The sequence below is a fragment of the Lissotriton vulgaris genome, chromosome 6 (assembly GCF_964263255.1).
Source record: "Lissotriton vulgaris chromosome 6, aLisVul1.2, whole genome shotgun sequence".
Lineage (NCBI taxonomy): Eukaryota > Metazoa > Chordata > Amphibia > Caudata > Salamandridae > Lissotriton > Lissotriton vulgaris.
The window spans coordinates 414,546,744-414,566,622 of record NC_141694.1 but is presented as its reverse complement, the minus strand read 5'-3'; the positions used below and the strand labels follow the sequence as shown (position 1 = coordinate 414,566,622).

Here is a 19,879-nt window from a genome sequence, read left to right as displayed (position 1 = left end):
ACGGCCCTCTTGGCCAAGGGGGCCATCGAGCGCGTTCCTGGGCCAGAAGTAGGGAGTGGTTGTTACACTCACTACTTTCTGGTACCCAAGAAGGGCAAAGGGGGCCTGCGCCCTATTGTGGACCTACAGAACGTCAACGGCTTCCTCTGGAAGAAGAAGTTCTAAATGCTGACATTGGCTCAGGTCTTAGCTGCCCTGGACCCAGGAGACTGGATGGTAGCGTTGGACTTGCAGGACGCTTATTTCCACATCCCCGTCCTGCAGGCCCACCGGCGCTACCTGCGGTTCACGGTAGGCCTCTAGCAGTTTACTGTGCTCCCCTTCGGCCTTACCAGCGCCCCGCGGGTATTCACGAAACTGATGGCGGTGGTCGCAGCTCATCTGCGCAGGTTAGGGGTTTCAGCCTTCCCCTACCTCGACGACTGGTTGTTGAAGGCGGGCTCGCCCCAGACAGTAGTCAGCCACCTCCAGACAACGGCGGACTTCCTGCACCAGCTGGGGTTTTCCATCAGCATGCCGAAGTCACACCTGTGCCCCTCTCAGAAGCTCCTTTTCATCAGAGCGGTCCTCGACGGAGTTTTGGGTTTATCCTCCTGAACAGCGGGTCCGGGATATTCAGGCTCAGATTCCAATCTTTCGGCCTTTATCCCGGGTCTCGGTCAGGCTGACTCTGCAGCTTCTGGGGCTGATGGCCTCCTGCATCCTTCTGGTGCATCACGCCAGGCGGCGGATGCGGGCCCTGCAGTGGGACCAGCATCAGGGCAACCTGTCCGACCATGTCATGATCTCGGAGTGCACTGCGAGACAGCTGCTGTGGTGGCTCACGGACCGCGATTGGGTCAGCAGCAGATCCCTCTCCCTTCCCCAACCGGAGCACGTAGTTGTGACGGACGCGTCCCTCCAGGGCTGGGGAGGCCACATAGGAGAGGCGGAGATCAGAGGCCTCTGGTCTCCGGCGGAGTCCCGGCTCCATATCAACCTTCTGGAGCTGCGGGCGATTCGTCTAGCACTGAAGGCATTCCTCCCCACTGTCCGGGGGAGTGTAGTGCAGGCGTTCACGGACAATACCACTGCCATGTGGTACTGCAACAAACAGGGCGGGGTGGGGTCGTGGACCCTCTGCCAGGAGTCTCTGCACCTCTGGCAGTGGCTGGAACATCAGGGCGTGACCCTGGTGGTTCAACACCTGGCAGGTTCTCCGAACGCCAGGGCGGACGAGCTCAGCCGCAGGTGCATGATGGATCTCGAATGGCGTCTGAACTTTGACGTGGCGCAAGGCCTCTTTCTGCAGTGGGGAGAGCCTTGGTTAGATCTATTCGCCACCGAAGAGAACGCGCAATGTCATCAGTTCTGCGTGTTGGAATTTCCAAGGCGGCACTCGCTCGGGGACGCTTTTCGTCGCGAGTGGAGTTGCGGTCTGTTGTATGCCTTTCCGCCTATACCACTTCGGCCCAGAGTGCTGAAGAAAATCAAGCGCGACCGGGCCCAAGTCATCCTTGTGGTTCTGGACTGGGCGCGAATGTACTGGTATCCCGAGCTACTCAGTATGTCAGTCGATCCCCCGATTCGTCTGCCTCTTCAGGAGTACCTTCTTTCGCAGCAGCAGGGGATGGTCCTCCACCCGAACCGGTCCAGTCTCCACCTCCATGCTTGGAGATTGAGCGGCGACAGTTGCGGCCATTTGACTTGCCTCCTGAAGTCTGTAATGTCATTCTGGCAGCCAGGCGTCCCTCCACAAAGTCGGTATACCCTGCAGGTGGAATAGATTTGTGGCATGGTGCACAGCAAAGGCTGTGGATCCTCTCAATGCCTCTCTTTCTGAGGTTCTCCTCTTCCTTCTTTCTCTTGCCCAGCAGGGCTCTGCTCTGGGCACTATCAAGGGCTACCTTTCTTCCCTTTCAGCCTTCTTAAGGCTACCTGATCAGCCTTCTTTGTTCAAGTCCCCTATTGTAAACAGATTCTTAAAGGGCATCACTCATAGGTTCCCTCCTGTTCCTTTCGTGATGCCCCAGTGGGACTTGAACCTGGTTCTAACTTACTTGATGTGCGCTCCCTTTGAGCCGCTTCATAACTGTCCTCTCTGTCTCTTACACTTAAGACTGATTTCCTGGTTGCCATCACCTCTACCAGGAGAGTGAGTGAGTGAGCTCCAGGCTCTTTCCTCTAAACCTCCTTTCCTTTCTATCCATCCGGACAAGGTTGTGTTGCGGACAAAACCCTCTTTCCTGCCCAAGGTAGTCACAGCCTTCCACATCGGGCAGTCCATCACCATGCCCACCTTCTTTCCGCCTCTGCATCCCTCGAAAGAGGATGAGAGGCTCCACCGTCTGGACCCAAAACGTGCGCTCTCTTACTATCTGGATCGCACACGCCAGTTCCGGGTGGATGACTCTTGGTTGGTTACGTGGGCGCTAAGAAAGGACGGGTGGTGCACAAGCGGACCATCTCTCGGTGGATCGTGTTGTGCATCCAAGCGGGTTACTCTTTGGCCAAGAAGGAACCTCCTGTTGGGCTGAGGACCCACTCCACTCGGGCCACGGCGACTACTACTGCCCTGGGCCGAGGAGTCCCCTTGCAGGACATTTGTCAGCCAGCTACGTGGGCCTTGCTGCACACGTTCGCAAGACACTACTGCCTGGACAGCCAAGTCCGGAGGGATAGCTTCTTTGGCCGTTCCGTCCTCCAGGACTTTCTGGTGTGATTATTGGTTCGCAGACCCACCACCAGGGTTGGTATTGCTGGGGTATCTATTCTAAGGTAAGGAATCTATCACTAACGTGTCTCTTTCAGATGCACAAGTTACTACTTGTGTAACGATATATCTGTAAGAGAAATTAGTTAGTGATAGATTCCTTACCGACTCACATATCCTCCCCGTTCTGGGAACCGATATCTAGGGTTAAGGTCATCCCCTTTCAGGGCCCTAGTTTCATGGCACCAATGTTGGTTCTATCATGGCTCTGCGTATCTGGCGCGGAAAAGCTGTGTATAGGAACTGAAGTCAGCGTGCGAGGGTGGCGTCTAAGTACTCCGGCGACGTCATTCCGGTGCTAGCGACGACGGACGCGGAGCCGCGGACGACGCCTACCTACCCTAAAGTTTACGGATCCAGTCTGACGCCTGGGGATATTCTAAGGTAAGGAATCTATCACTAACTAATGTCTCTTACAGATATATCGTTACACAAGTAGTAACTTATGCTTTTAGTACAAACAGACAATATCTCAACAATGTAGTATTTGAACAAACTGAGAGCAACTAGGTCGAGAAATTTGCCATTAGAGGCTCAAGCAATATGACTTTGGTTGCTGGCGAGAAATCTGTTCAACCTCGATCTACCATATCTCCAAAATCACCAGGCAGATCCCCGCAGCAGACAGTTTCACGAAAACAACAAGTATGAACGCAATTATGTTTTGCAGTCTTTTTTTCTCAAGATCAGGTGTGTAATTTTGGCTTTTTGGACATTTGCAAGCACATCTAGTTCTGTGAAACCTCAAAGTGAGATCAACATTACATGGTGAAGGCACTTTTTGATGAACTTGGTGAACAGATTTCTAAATACTTTTCTTCCAATACCACTCATTCTAACACTGATCATCAAGTTCAAGTGGTCTCCCTCCACCATGGATCGCAATCATTCCGAAGTAGTGGAGATTCTAGCGTATTCCAGAGCTTCTTTAACAATCGCTCAAACCACACAGTAAACTCCCATACAACCACAACTTTCTTGCCAGGATGAGGCAAAATCTTCAGTGCCATGTACAATCTATGAATTTGCCATCATGGTTCCTTAGGCCAGACAGTTGGACACTTACATTTTCGACTGGACTGTATGAAAATACTCAAAGAAGCTAAAGGAAGAGCTCTGTACTTTGGTGTTTTGACAAAAATCCTGATCCGCAATCCTACCTGAAAAATGTCCCCCTTACTTATTTACTGTACTCTGCAAACTCAAGGTTGTAATTTTTGGCGATGAAAGTGCACCTGGCTGCTATAAATGCTTCATGTACAGGCCCAAGCCAAAGATCTTCCCTCACAATCGCAATCTTCAAAGACTTCTTGGAAGGGCTAAAGGTCTGAGCTCCAATCAGAAGACCTGCTCCTCCATGGAAGTTGAATTTGGTTCCCTCCAACTCTTGGCTCCCTCTTTTGAGCTTATTCATGAAGCCACACTGCAGCATCGTTCTTGGAAAGTTGCTTTCGTATTTGCAATTACTTCAGTCAGGAGAATAAGTAAATGGGTTGCAGGGGTTATCTTACATTTTGCCCTACTTAATCTTCCATCACAACACAGTGGTTTTTAGGACCTTTTTTCTACCAAAGTTTGTGTCTAGTTTCCCTTTAAATCAATCTATTTCTCTACCTGTATTTCTCCCAATCCTTCCTCTCCAGAGGAGCAAATCTCTTCATTCTCTGGATTGGAAGAAAGTTCTAAAATGTTATTGAGGCAAAACTGTTAGAAAGACCAGATATCTTTGTAAATTATGGTCCTCTCCAAACCTGGAAAGAGTCTTCTAAACGGACTATAGCTTGTTGGATTGTGTCCTGTATTAAGTGTTGATACCAGTTAGCAGATTAACCTTTACCTGGCAAACAAAAATACACTCTGCTTCAGGAAAATTGGCTTATGATGTTTGGGTCAAGAATGCTCCCCTTTGTAAGGCAGCAACTTGGAAATCATTTCATACATTACCTAGACCTTGTCTGGATGAAGATTCCAGAGCTGATACTTTGGTGGGTCTATTTAATTGGCCTACCCAAATATTTCCTCTTCTGCATTCCTTGCTTGTGTGTTGATTTATTCCTAGCATTGACAGCTGTTAGCTGGGGATATGCTTGATTTTCCATTCTATCTTCATGACCATTAGTGAGAATCCTACGATGCTGAAGGAAATGTTACTTGTGTGTAATTCTAGTTCTCTCAGGGGATCTCCATTGATCGTCATTTATTTATTTATTTATTTGTTTATTTATTTATTTATTTATGGCACTTATAGAGCGCGAACGAAGGCCCTTGGGCATCTCGGCGCTAAGATATCTGCTATGTTCAGCCAAAAAGGGGAGGGGGATCACTGATTAAAAAGCCAGGTTTTGAGTTGCTTTCGAAAAGACCAGAGAGATGAGCTGGTTTTAATGGCTGGTGGCAGAGTATTCCAGAGTTTGGGTGCATAAGCACTGAATAGTCCTGCCCACGTGAGGGGATCCCGGAGCACTTTCTGTAATATGTCTTCTTTAGTGTAGATGTTCGCTTTTCTTCCGCAAAGCCTGTAGGAACACTTAAGACATGCTTATTGTGAGGCCTATCAGAAAGGCTGTAAAGGCCAATTTTTTCAGAGTGCATTTAGAAAAAAGATAATTATATATGTACATCTAAATTTAAGGCAAATGGACTGGAAAAAAGTTATTCTTAAACCTTTCACAAATCCTTTTAAAAAGTGAAAGATAAAGGAAAAGAGGCCAGTGTACCGCTATGCCCTTTTGTATATTTGAAAACAGCGTCTGTGCCTTCAAGGGTCCATAGACCACCATTATCCCATCATGCCTATTTGGTGGCAGTTGCTTCACTCTTTTTTTGCCGGCTCCTGGAGACAGGATCTTGGAGTACTGAGCTTGTCCCTTTTTGCTTTTTTCTCTCAAACGTCACTAGGATTTTCTTGACAACTGTTTTACTCAACAAGTTTCACCTGTTAGTTTTTTTCTGTCTTTTTGTGAGAATTTATTTTTCCATTGTTCAAATATAACGCTATCTTTATTTGACAAGTGTCCTGCCTGTGGAAGAAATAAGGCCAAGTCAGACTCTCATGATGTCTGCATCATCTACCTTCCTGGAAGTAATGTTCCTGACAGGTGTCCACTCTGCAGAACGTTTTCCAGGCACACCCTGAGGGGAAGGGAGAATATTTGCCTCCATGGCACAGAGGAACGATGCAGTCAGCAAGCGCAATCAGAAGGTGGGACAACCAAAGAGCGAGGAGAGGGTCAGTTCTCTACCAGCGCTCATCTGCCTTACTCTGAGGACTCCAGGCGTGGGAGAGCCAAAAAGAGAAGCCAGAATCAAAAACTGTGTTCCAGGTAGACATCTAGACAAGGTACAGGCCCTACATGTTCGCCATCGAGGGCTGAGTTGATGTCCATGAGGGGACTACATTTGACGTTGAGACATAGGAGGCCATCGTTGAATGATACCATGAAGTTGAGATGTAGGAGGAGTTTAACATCTAGGAGTCTTTCGACGACGAGACAATCCAGACCTGTGGAAAAATTCTAGACGTCTACCATCCTCTTCTGACTCTGGAAGCAGGATAGGCAACAAAGGAGAATATGCCCTGGAGTATTCAGACTCTCCTATGCCTCCTTCAACTCCGCCCTCTTGAGCTCCTTCTCCACCACTTGCACATCCTTCACTGGCGCTGCTTCCACAACTTATGGAAGCTGTTCTCCCGAGGCCTCTACCTCCTCCTCCTCCTCAACGATCACATTCCAAATCTTGTCATCGTTCAAGACATTCCAGGTATCTCCATAGGTTCTGGTATTCCTCGCCAGGACCATCCTTTTGACGCGCATATCCCCATCATGGATCCTGTTCCTGAACACGGTAAAGACATCTTTCATCTTACTCTTCCAGCACTGGCAGATATTCACCAATACTGTCTGATTCTCCCCTATCAAGAACCTTTCCAGTAGATTACCTACGCACCTTTCAGGAGGTACTTGTGCGAGGTGCATCAGAATTGAACTTTCCAATGCCGGCTCCAGCTCCATCTACTTCAGTGATTTTCAAGATGCTTCACCATCGAACAGAGTACATTTCAGTCCTACCACTGGTTCAGGTTCTATTAGAACCAGCAATGGAGCTGTTCCGTACACCGGCTTCAGCTAAATCAGCTCCGATGAGGATACAAATTAAGTATAGACCTCCAGAGCAGGACCCACTGTTTCTCCGCTCGGACCTTCCCCCTGATTCTGTGGTTATTCTTGTGAAAAAGCAACTGTATTCTGCTACTTTCGCCCACAGTGCCACCAGATCGAGTAAAAAGTTAGAATCATTGGGGTGCAAGGATCATGGTACAACTGCCACTACCATGAAAGGAACAATTTCGTCAGCCCTGCTGGGCAGATATGACAGAGACCTGTAGGACTCTTTACAAAAGTTTGCAGAAGACCGCCCCAAAGATCAACAAGAGGACTTCCTTGAGATTTTAAATGGGGGCATGATGGTCTCCAACCAAATCAATAATGCAGCTTTTGACTCTTCATTACTGACAGCCCACAAGTTCTGTCAGGGTTTGGCCATAAGAAGACACTTCTTGGCTTCATATCACAGCTCTTAAACAAGAAACCCAACAGCATATTCTTAATCCTCCCTTCTTGGGATCCACCTTATTAGTCAGTCATTCCGATGATGAGATAGCTTGGGTGAAGTCTGAGTTGGAGACCCTGAAGGCGGCAGTTCATGAGAAACACAAAGAACAACAAAAGCACAACTACAAGCCTTATCACTGTTTTTACCCTCCGAGTGTTCATACACCTCAATGGTTACAAGGACACCAGAAACCAAGACCTTAACAGCAGCATCAGCAACCAAGGGGAAGAGCTGACGCCTAGGTTTTGAATGTTGTACTGAATGGGTATTGCCTTAAGTTTACCTCTCCTTCGCCAAATATCTCACGCAAACCATCCAATAAACGTCTGCAGATGCTGCACAGAAGTGAACATCCTTCTGCAAAAGCAAGCGGTGGAGAATGTCCCTCTCAAACAAAGAGGAACAGGAATTTATTCCTGCTACTTTCTGGTGCAAAAGAAAGGTTCTAAAACTAATTTAGCCCCATTTGCGACCTAAAACTAGCCAACAAAAGGAGAGGAAGAGAAGTTTTGGATGCTTTCATCTGATCTATCCCCAAATACAATAGTGAGACCGGCTCAGATTGATAGACCTCCAAGATGCGTACTATCTAGTTCCAAAAGCCATAAAGCACTGCAAATTCTTGAGGTTTGTCGTAGGTCACAAGAACTACACTACATGGTGCTTCCATTTGGCCTCAAATCAGGCCACAGAAATTTCTCGGAAGTGCATGGCCAGCATCTCTGCACATCTCTGAAAACTCAGAATATTTGTCGATCCGTATCTCGACTACTGGCTGATCAAGGCGTCAACACCACAAGAAGCCCAAATTCATTACCAGTTGATCAGCAATCTTCTCCATCTAATAGGACTGCATGTCAATCGCAGCAAATCAGCTTCTACTACAGTCCCTACATTACTTAGTGGCCACCATCTCCACCATACAAGCAAGAGTGTGTCTTTTGGAGGATAGACTGTTCTCAATCTGTCTGAATTGTCACTGTTGCATGAAAGTATCTTACCCCACAGTGAGAACCGTGTCTCTCTTCTCTGCTTAATGCCTTCATGTATTTTTCTGACTCAGAACTACCCTCTCCACATGAGACCCCTACAAGAGTGCCTGGAGGATCATTGGGGCCAGTACTTGGATGATTGGCAGGACTGGATGATTGGGAGGACAAGATCAAATACTTTCCCAAAGCAAAGCAGTCTTTGAAATGGTGCACTCTGGGTGGGGAGTGCATATGGATTACCTTCAACTCTGGGATACATGGTCTCAGAGAGATGAATTATCATTTCCATGTTCTCGGGCTACAAGCAGTTCACCTAGCGTTAAAGCCTTTTCTCCTATCCATCAAGAAGCAATCCCTTTTTGTTCAGACCAACAACACGACAACCATGTACTACTGCAACAAGCAAGGAGGAACAAGGTCTAGGCCATTGTCTCTCAAGGCCCAGAATATTTGGAATTGGTTGATAGCCAAAGACCTGCGGATCACTGCAACGCCTCTGTCTGGTGTTCAAAATGTTCAAATAGACACCCTGAGCCCGATTCTTCAGGAAAACCACAAATGTTTCCTTCAAGACGACATAGTGCAATGCATTTTCAGCATGTGGGGCACTCCCCACATAGCTTTATTCGCATTGTAGGAAATATAAAATGCCCAGGCTTCGCCATGTGTACCATGCAGAGACACTTGGGAATGCCCGATTCCAGAAAATTTCTCTATGCATTTACTCTGATTCAATAATTTCTCATCAAACTGTTTTATTCGAAGGCCAGCATGATTTTGATTGTCCCGGAGGGGCCCTGACAATTGTGGTTCTCAGACCTTTGATTTCGACCCATAGAGTAGTGGAGCCTCACAGCCCAGTAATGATTTATCTGGCAAGCTTTGAAATATTGTGACATACGCAGTTCTGTATTGTGGACACATATAGCGACCACTTATTCGGAAATATCGTTCCAAACCGTAATTGAACATGCAGACTGAATACCTCTATAAAGATGCTGTTTTTATCCTTCCTTATACATCTCTGTTTGGGCTCCAACCTGGATCATATCCTGACTGGTTTAAGAGCCTTCCTACTATAGGGATAAGCCAGCCGACACCTTTCCATCTGTCCAATACTTGTATGACGTACATTTTTTGACCACCATCTTTGTGATCGTTGCATATGATTTATTGTGGCTTTCCTGATGAAGGCGATTTGTTCACCGAAATGCGCACAGATACCATGAAGGTTCATCATTAAATCAAAAGCCACTCAACTGCACCTTCAAATTTAGTGTATTTGTATTTTTCATTTGTTTATTATCTTTATAAATTTGTATACATTTCACTTTGATTGTACAGTTTTTTCTAGATGGACCATATTTATAGGACGTACGGCTTTGCCTGTTATATGCAGTATTTGGAAAATATCTATCACTGTTATTATTGGTGTTTAAACTGTGATGTTATTGTCCCATATAGGTCTTTCCAAAGAGTAAGATAGAACTTACAGTGGTCTTTTGAAATAATTTTGTATGAATATTTTTTTTTTACTGATAATTGTTGTACACTGAGTCTTTACATATTATGTGGGAATAATGTTCTTGTATACTTAATAGACCAATAGTTAACTAGGGAAACTTTCTTCAATAAAAGGTTTTCAAACCTTCTCCACCTGTCAAAGCGTCCACATGTGAAGCTGCTGTGCAGACCGGATGTTCTCAGGCAGTTCAGAGGCCAGATGGTTAATCCCAACCTGTCATCTTTGAGTTTGGCAGCATGTCTCCTGAGCTGGTTAAAATATGGGCATTTGAAATTTCCACAAGAATGAATGTTCTCGAGAAGGCTAAACAACCTTCAACACATTCAGTGTATGCAAATAAATGGAAGATCTTCTGTACCTGGTTCACTGACAAAAATGTGGCTCCAACAGACTGTCAAGATGTGATTCTTTCATATTTATTTCATCTGGCCAAATCAGGCTTGCAATCCCCTCCATAAAAGTTCTTTTGGCAGCATTTGATGCCTACAGAACATGTCCTTCACAAACCTCATTTTCAGGTTTCTGTAAAGGTTTTCCCTTAGATACGGCGTCAGTCTCCAGCCTGAGAGCTGAATCTAGTCCATTCACACCTCGAGCAGGCCCCTTGTGAGCCCTTCAAAAATCTTAGTTGTAACATTTCCCTTGGAAAGCTGCTTTCCTTGTAGCGATTATATCAGCATGTAGGGTTAGCAAATTTAAGGAGTTGTGTTCTCTTGAATGATCTTACTCACCTTGTCAGTTAATTGTTTCCCTTACCGCACAGTTCTGCCTGATAGCTGTTGCTGCCTGACCCTTTCAGGTCCTAAATTTGAGGTCCTCCTCTACCCGCAGGCACCCGCCTGCACTTCATCCCTGGTGGTCCAGTGGGGAGCATCTCTGCTCTTCTGCTGCTCTGTTTTCATGCTTTCTGCCTGTTTGCTCCTCTGCTCTTTTTTCACCTTCCTTTTATTTATTATTGCTTTTTTTCACTTTCTCATATTTCTCTTTTTTATTTGCCCCTTTTTTCCATAACTATGCCCTTGCCTCTGCTCGTACTGCCCCGTCCAGCACAGTTTTCTGCTTACCGCCTTCCAGCCCTCCTTAAACACTACTTCGTGGCGGCCGCTGCGCTGTGAAAGAGCGATTTTACTGACCTTGTCAGTAAATTGCATCCCTCGCCGCACAGCTCCACCTGGTACCTGTGCCCCTTGACCCTTTCAGGTCCTAGGTTCGAGGCCCTCCTCCAACCGCAGGCACCTGATTGTGCCTTATCTCTGGTGGACCAGTGGGGATCATCTTTTGTTGCTCTTTTTTCACCAGCCTTTGATCTATTATTGCTTTTTTTCCCTTTCTCGAATTTCTCCTTTTTTGTGTGCCTTTTTCCCCTTTCTTTTCCCTTACTGCTGCTTGTTTTCCCGGTCTGCCCCCTACGGCACTTTTTCCCAGCTGTCCAGCTCTCCCCAAACACTACTTAATGGCAGCCGCTGGGGGGCCAAAGGCAAGTCCATCTGCGTCTGTCCACTCCTAGACCGCGCCCAGCCCCACGGACCTTGGTCCTCAGACCATCCTCTGCTAACGACTCCAGCACCCTCAACACTGGACGTCCCGCCACCTGTCATATTGCATTGCCGAATAACACCAGGTCCTTTTCTCCTGCAACCACACCTTTGCCTCCCTCCCCTCCACCCCCCCACACACACCAGACCCGCCCACGAACAATGGACACAATTGCCTCAGTGTATCCTGCTCAACACACGCTCCCTCCATAAACATGCAGAGGAGATCTGTGACCTGCTCGACTCTGTTTCCCTGACATTGCCTGCCTCACGAAAACCTGGGTGAACTCTGCCTCTGCCCGAACATCGCCACCGCCATTCCCTACGGCTACAAAATCATCCACAAGGACCACACCACCCAACCAGGAAGCGGCATCGCCACTGTACACAGAAACCTCCTCTGCGTCCCAACCAGCTCTGGTGAAAACAACAATTAGGGAGCACCTCCACTTCAAGATCCAGACCAACCTGAGCCCCACCCTCCTGGGCACCCTCATATACAGGCCTCCTGGACCCTGTCCGCCTGGTCAAAGTCATTGCACATCACACCCTCAGCTCCACAGACTGCATGCTCTTCGGCTGCCTCCTTTTTCACCTGGACACCCTCGACACAACACATCATCCCTACTAGAGAACCTCGCCACCATCGAACTCAAGCAACTCGTCACTTCCCCAACCCACTCAGCAGGACACACACTCAACCCCCATCTTCTCTGCAAGCAACAACCTCTCCTTTAGCAACACCTCCGAACTACAGTATACTGACCACGGCTGCATCCATTTTTTCTTTACCGAATCCACCATACACCAGCATGTGCACCGCTACCCACGCAGAAGCTGGAACAAGGTCACCGAAGACAAACTCCCTCAGGCAAACCTCACCACCGACATCCACAGATTCTAACACCTCAGCACGCAACATCCACCTATGGATATCCAACAGTGCCAACACACTGCCCCCCCTTAGTAAACCCTCAGGCATGCAAACCTCCAAGAAAGCCAGCTGGTTCTCTCCCACCCTCAAAAGTACAGGCGCACCTCCAGATGGCTCGAATAAAAATGGAGCAGCAGCAAGGCTCCAGCAGACCACGCTGCCTTAAAAACTGCAGTCACTGAACACAATCACCTCATCAAAACAACTGAGAAAACGGCTATACTGGAAAGCATCAACGCCAACGCACATAACCGCAAAGAACTCTTCACCGTGGACAAACAATTCACCTAACCCGGCATGTAGACAGCAAACATTCCCCCGCTCCCCCAACACAAGACCTCTTTGACAACCTTTCCACCTTCTTCCACCACAAGATTGAAGCAATCTACAACAGCTTCACAAACAAAGACCTACCATCCTCACACATCCACGGCACTCAATTGCCCCAGAGGCCAGCAGAACCTGCTCAACTGGTCCTCCCTCACCTCTGACAAGACCCTCAAGATCATGAAGAGCAACTACTACGGAGCACCCTCAGATCCGTGCCCTCACCACATCTTACACCGAGCCAGAGTTTCCATCGCACCCAAACTCTGCTGCACAATCAACGGCTCCATCGAATCCTCCACCTTCCCTGTGGACTGGGAACACGCAGAGATCAATCTCCTGCTGAAGAAACCCTCTGCCCACCCGACAGACCTCAAGAACTTCAGGCCCATCGCCCTGCTGCCCTTCACAGCCAAAGTCCTCAAGAAGGTCATCAACGCCCAATTCTACAAGTTCATCGAAAAGAACAACATCCTAGCCCACTTCCAATCTAGATTCAGAAGCAGCCACAGCACCGAGACCGCTCTCCTTGTCTCCACAGGTGACATGCGCATCCTCCTCAACAGAGGCGAGACCATAGGCCTCATCCTCCTGGACTTGACAGTCACCGTCGACACAGTCTACCACTACATCCTCTGTGTTTGACTTCACGATACGGTCATCTGCGACAAAGCCCTTGACCGTACCTGCTCATTCCTCACAGGCCGAACACAGAGAGTCAGACTTCCACCTTTTCTCTCAGAACACACAGAACTGCCACTGGTTTCCTCCCTGAGCCCCACCCTCATCAACATCTACACGGCCCGCTTGCAACCATCATTGGAAACCATGAACTCAACATAGTCTCCTACGCCAACGAAACCCAGCATATTCTCTCACTCACCGACGAACCCACAGCCCCCAAGAACAACTTCTACAGTGTCAAGAAGGCATGTGCCACCTGGAAGAAGGACCGTTTTCTCAAGCTCAATTCAGACAAGACCAAAGTCCTCATCCTGGGCCCCAGCCCCTCCACCTGGGACAACTCCTGGTTGCCCACAGTGTTCGGAACCTCCCTCCACCAGACACCCAGGGACCTACCACGAAACCTCTGCATTATCTTGGCCGCCTAGCTGTCAATGAACCACCAGATCAACGCAGTCTCGTCCTCCTGTTTCCACATGCTCTGCCTGCTCTGGAAAATCTTTAAGTGGATCCCCACAAAGTCCAGGGCAACGGTCACCCAAGCAGTCGTCAGCAGCAGACTCCACTACGGCAATGCACTTCATGCTGACACCACACAAAAACTCCAAATGAAACAGTAAAACGCCTCCATCAGACTTATCCTGAACATCCCTGCCGCAGCCACATCACTGGCTACCTGAGAAACCTCCACTGGCTCCCTCTCAAGTCCGCCGCATCTCTTTCCACACTCCTACCAGACCTCTCCGCTCTACCCATCAGGCCCTGACCACCATCCCACAGATCCGCAGGACCACTGCTGGAGGGAGATCCTTCTCCTACCTCGTTTCAAAGACCTGGATCTTCCCCCTCTGCATCTCAGGCAATCTCCATCTGACTCAATTCAAGGAGGACCTCAAGACCTGGCTGTTTGACTGAACAGCAGATTCCCCCAAGCGCCTTGAAACACTTACAGGTGAGTAGTCTCATTTTAAAAGAACACTGACTTTCAGTCAGTCAAATCCACTTTATTTGGTTAATAAAAACGATTAAAGTACCAAACAAACATCATCTACAACAACATAAAAACATATAAAAGGCATATAAAAATAATCTTAGGGACCATAAAAACATTTATTTCCAACTTCGTAAAATTCCTCAAATGGACTTCAACCTTTACATTTGAGCAATTAAAAATGACTATGCCCAATGGGCTCGATTCACAAAAGTAATTTGAGACAAAATCCTAACTTTATGACTTTCAGTATTCACAAAAGGCATTTAGGAGTTGTAAAGTTAGGATTCCTAACTTTACTACTCCTAAATGCCTTTTGTGAAAACCGAAAGTTATAAAGTTAAGATTTTGTCTCGGATTACTTTTGTGAATCGGGCTCAATGACTTTGACTGTTCTTTGTGCCCCAGAGAAATCGCAAACTGCTGCTGCATTACTTGGCATAATGAGCCTTCTTTTCCTTTTCCTAACGGCAGCAAATAAAAAACTCGCAATATAAAAAGTCTCCCGTGTGTTATTCAACATCTGTTACTATACTAAAAGCAGGCCGTACCTGAATAAAACCTTTTCCCTTTAAAATAGGCGCTAAAAACGTTCTACGAATTTCATGAAAGTGGTCATTAACATGGTAAAGTTAAAGGTATCTTGGGTGGAGAAGTTGTCACACGTACAAGGGCCTAAATCTTTCTCCAACCCTGCGGTTTGGCCAATATATAGTCCAAAAGATTGCATCTGAATCTAGTTCAAAGAAAGTGGTGATATGACTTTGTTACAACTTTTAAATATGGTTCTATCGATGGGGATGTTTTCAGCAAAAGATAGGCTCATACCATAGGTTTCATTATCTCATTTGCCTCTCTCTCGGTGTACATCATGTTTAAAAAATGTTTTTTAACCCACAATAGATCCTCTTTCCTAATGTTGTCTGGAGACTCAAAGAGATCGGACGCCCTAATTTCTTTTGTTAGTCTTAAAGCACCATAACCACGGGATAGAACTCGCTCTATCCAAGGCTAGGCAATCTCTTGATTCATCGTCCGTTCTGGATTAATGCACTGACTGACTGATTGAGCTGTACACTGTATTTCATTTTAGAAAGGTGGGCATGAGGTCTCATCCAAAATTCCTACCAAAAGGTATTTCGGAGGTTTGCGTTAATCAGACCATTTCTTTACCTACTTCCTTTTAATACCCTTTTACACCAGCTGAAATGGCTCACCATTCTCTAGACTTCGGACGAGTCTTAAAGTTTTATGTGGACAAAACAAAAGATGCACAAGCCAGACTAATAGTTTGTAAACTATGGGCCGATCCGTATAGGTTTAGCCACGTTCCGTTCAAACAGTCCATATCTTGATGTATAGTGTCTTGCATTCTGTTATGCTATCAGAAGGCAAATGAAGTTCTGTCTGGTAGACCTAAAGCTCATTCCACTAGGGTGAAGGGGGATACAGCTGCTTTATTGAGAAATCTACCAATCGCTAAGATCTGTAAATCGGCTACATGGAGATCTGTTCACACTTTTACCGAACATTGTTTGGAATCGGATAATAGAACAGATGGTGAAGTAGGACAGGCCTCCCTGAGAAATTTATTTGCTTGATCTGGTTGGTTGGCCGTTTTCCCTCTTTTCCATTGCTCATTAGCATGGATGGGCTTGCTACTATATTCACTGATTACAACTGTCCTGTCAATGGAGATTCCCTGAGAGAAAAGGAATGGTTTCTTACCTGTAATCCCAGTTCTTAGGGGAATCTCCATTGAAGACATAAGCATACCTCTCTACTCCACTGTGGAAATGACAGAGAGGATTATTGGACCTATCTAACACTGCCACATCCCAGCCTAAAGAACTGAAGCAACTGCCACCTGCTTGACAAGATGGGATACTGGTGGTCTCTGGAGCCTTTAAGGTGCATACACTATTTTCACATTTACATAAAGGCAGCCTGTAGGGCTCCTCTGTCCTCTTTTCTTTTATATTTCTTTTTAAAAAGGGTTTCTGAATGGGATTAAATGTGTCCATTACTCTTTTCCAGTTTGCCTTAAATGTATACGTACATTTATATATATTTATTACCCTTCTTTAAATGTACTTTGAGGAAATTGGCCATTATAGCCTTTCTTGTAGGCTGTACAATGTGCATGTCTTGAGTGTTTCTACAGGACTTCATGAAGAAAGGTTAACATCTAAACTTAAGAAGACCTATTATTAAAAAAAAATGCTCTGGGATGCCTGCACGTGGGTGGGACTAGTCAGTGCTTATGATTTCGGTGAAGATTCTCCTGAGAGAGAACTGGGCTTACAGGTAAGAAACAATTCCTTCTGCATCATAGCTATTCTTCCTGATGTCATGATCAACTCTCCCTCTTCCCTGGCTGTCAGTGTAATACAATTGTATGCAAATGTTTACTTTTGGGATGCCTTATTCTCCTGTTCAAAAAGAACTGAGCCTGTAAGGCAAACTGTCCGTACAGAATATGTTGGGTAATGTAAGCTACTGACTATTTTGAAATTAGTGTATACTGAGTGCCGCTGATACACTTTTTCCCCGTCAGCTCCTTTTTTTTTTCTCCACTTTTTTTCTCCACTTTTTTCCTCAACAGGAACAGCGGGAAACGTAGCCCAGCCTTTTTATTATATGGCACATTTCTACATTAAATGCAGCACTGTGCTTTAGAATTACAATTGTATTACTGTAGTTTTCTGCTGAAAAAATGCAGTTAAAGATGACCTGTCACAGACTTGTGGTGGTGACGCCAGATTGTTGAACACTGAGGTGGCTATCTCAAATTTCACAGTATTTGTGTATGTAAATATATATTGAGCTGCCTGCTTTTTTCATTTATGCAAAAATTGCTGCAAAATATCTGTTTGATCTTGGGAGAGAATTTAATTACTGCTTTGTTCTTACTAAAACTGTCAGAAAGACCACTATTTTTTGTTACATTCACACAATTGCACTAAGAACAGCCATTTTCAAATCTTGTATTGCAAGGTGGATTGTTTGATGCATTCCGATTAGGAAACGTCCTTTAGGAAGAAGCTCCATCCAGCAACAGAACAAACGAGTCTTAAACATGCATTTGTTCTGCACGCAACTAATTACGACTTGCTTTAGGAGGTGCACTTGGTGGAATGGTGTTGAAATAAAAGTCCAGCACCTTCCCTGCATTTGCGCAGACTGGAGTTGGAATTAAACTATTCCAAAATCCGGTGCCCCCCCCCCCCCCCGGCACGTAGTTACAACGATTTGCGTGCAGAATGAATGCGTGCTACAGACTTGTTCGTTCAAATGACAGTGTTTCCAAGGCATGCGTGATACACATGCAGAATACAGTCCTGCATTTATTCAAATGTTCTATGCCCAGGCAATTCAAGCCCCTCAAAGCATACAATGAGCTCAGCAAGGAGGGAACAATAGTGGCAATCTTAGTGTATCCTTTTGCTGCCATTAGTAGATCAGCAATGTGTTCTAAACATTTCTCTAAGCATTTCTTTGTGGATATACAAGTCTGCAAAGAAGCCCAAAGTGGTCCGACATTTTTAAACCTGGCTTGGCAGTTCAGGCTGGACTATTCCCCTGAGGAATACGGTCAATACTGATTGGAAAATGGCTTGGTCTGAACTGGGGTGGCGAAGTGAGCAAAAGAACGGTGATGGATTCAACCCTATCTGATTGGAGGTGAGTGTCTGAAAAGTTTCAGCGCTCTGTCCATCATCTCCTTGTGTTTGTAGACATTTTAAAGACATTTGCTTCCCTTTACGCTACTATTTCCTGACAGCCACCATATTAGGAGACCATGATACTGCTATATAAGCCATGCACAGCATCGGATTCTACAACACACAAATTGAAAATGTTGCTTATCTATAGTAATCTCTATTTCAAGTTGTACATTCACACAAAACCTTCTCTGGCCCATGAAGCCATTTAAGTTGCACAAGATGATTGAGTTACAAGATATTAAGTGTATGCACACACATCCGTTTGTAGAAACTTGCATAGTCTTAAGTTACAGTTTGTGTCCAAGTGTATTTCAAGTTATTTTATGTAATACCGAATCTGAAAGCAATTTTTTTTAATATTACCACACAACACGGGCTGGATGACGCTTCAAGTTTATCTGGACCAATAATTTGCCTGCCCAGTGTTGTTGAGTTGGCCTTCACTGGTTTTGTAGGATGGGGTAATGGAATTTGAGGAATTGATACTTTGAGCATCCGCAAAGTGAGTGGTCCAGCTCGCCACTCTAAATGGGAACGCTATGTTTTTATAGGCTTTTAGCTATATTTGAAGGCAAGTAATTTGTCTAAAATACCTCTGACCTGGCAGTAACCAAAATGTTTTTTCCATGCATTACAGGCACTTAATAAATTCTATAAATTGTTCTAACAGCTTTTTCACTGTACTAAGAGTCTGCATCTTTATTTTCCACTTACAAATGCCAAGAGTCAGGCATCTTCAGACCTAGAACATCATTTTTTGTTTAACTTTTAATATAAGGTGGATGAAAACATGAAGGAAGCTCAGAAACGAGATGCTGTCCGTCAAGGAAAATTTTATTTCAAGAAAGAAATTTGTAAAGGTACTTTTTTCCCTTTCCAGTTTTAATACACAAAGTTTTTTTTACATAATTTCATAATCATTGATGTATGTTTTCTTCTTTTGCCTTAAGCGGGAAATGCCGTTGTTGATGGTTGCACTACAGCTTATAATGGGACTGATACAGATAATGAGGAGTGTGTCTTAATGAGTATTGATGCGATCATCAATGGAAAGGTGATTAGTTTTTATGTTGTTTTTTTCGTGTTAAAAATATGATTAAGTATTCTCTCACTGTCCGCTATAGAGGTTGTTGACAAGTTTATTAACCTTGCAGGAAGGGGTGTTTCCTGGTTTAATCCCAATTCTGAACTCCTATCTTGAAAATATGGAAGTTGATGTGGACACAAGATGTACCATCTTAAACTACCTCAGACTAATCAAAAAAAGAGCCTCAGGTATATTTTGTCTATACTTTGTTATTGTAATCCTTGCTAAAGTTTTTCCATTTATGACACAAAAAGAACCTCAGGACATACTCTGATTACTTTGAAATCAACAGTTGTACCCTAAAATTAAGTAAGACCAAAAATAGCAGATCTGTTTCTTTTTTCAGTTCGTCAGAGAAACATGTAAACAATTTATAAATACATGCTTTACCAAAGATCAAAATAAAGAATTCACCTTTCGAATTCTCACCTAATTCAAATGGGGTTAACTGTCTGGGAAACTATCTGGAAAATCTAAACACCATTTCTAATGTGGATATTTAGATATAATAGGACTTCAGATATTGATTGTACTCTGAGGGGAGTCTATCATGATCTCTCCACGCCTTTTTGACCAAAAGGTGTAATTCTGGAAACACATGAACGGCAGACGTTTGTGTGTTGCAGAACATTTACTCTTCTAGTTGAAGATGGTTGCTTATAGAAGACCTTTTTGTGCCTACATTGAGCTTCCATTTAAATAGACCTCCA

The 19,879-nt window shown here is 45.3% G+C and overlaps 1 protein-coding gene across 1 annotated transcript in view; it reads left to right on the top strand.

Annotated features, from left to right (window-relative positions):
- GCLC (glutamate-cysteine ligase catalytic subunit) overlaps nucleotides 1-19,879 on the top strand; it is a 287,303-nt gene that overhangs the window by 248,910 nt on the left and 18,514 nt on the right. Inside the window, exons 13-15 of the mRNA XM_086926430.1 lie at nucleotides 18,861-18,942; nucleotides 19,033-19,136; nucleotides 19,237-19,357. Of these exons, the coding sequence (XP_086782556.1) occupies nucleotides 18,861-18,942; nucleotides 19,033-19,136; nucleotides 19,237-19,357 (307 nt within the window). The remainder of the gene's footprint in view (nucleotides 1-18,860; nucleotides 18,943-19,032; nucleotides 19,137-19,236; nucleotides 19,358-19,879) is intronic.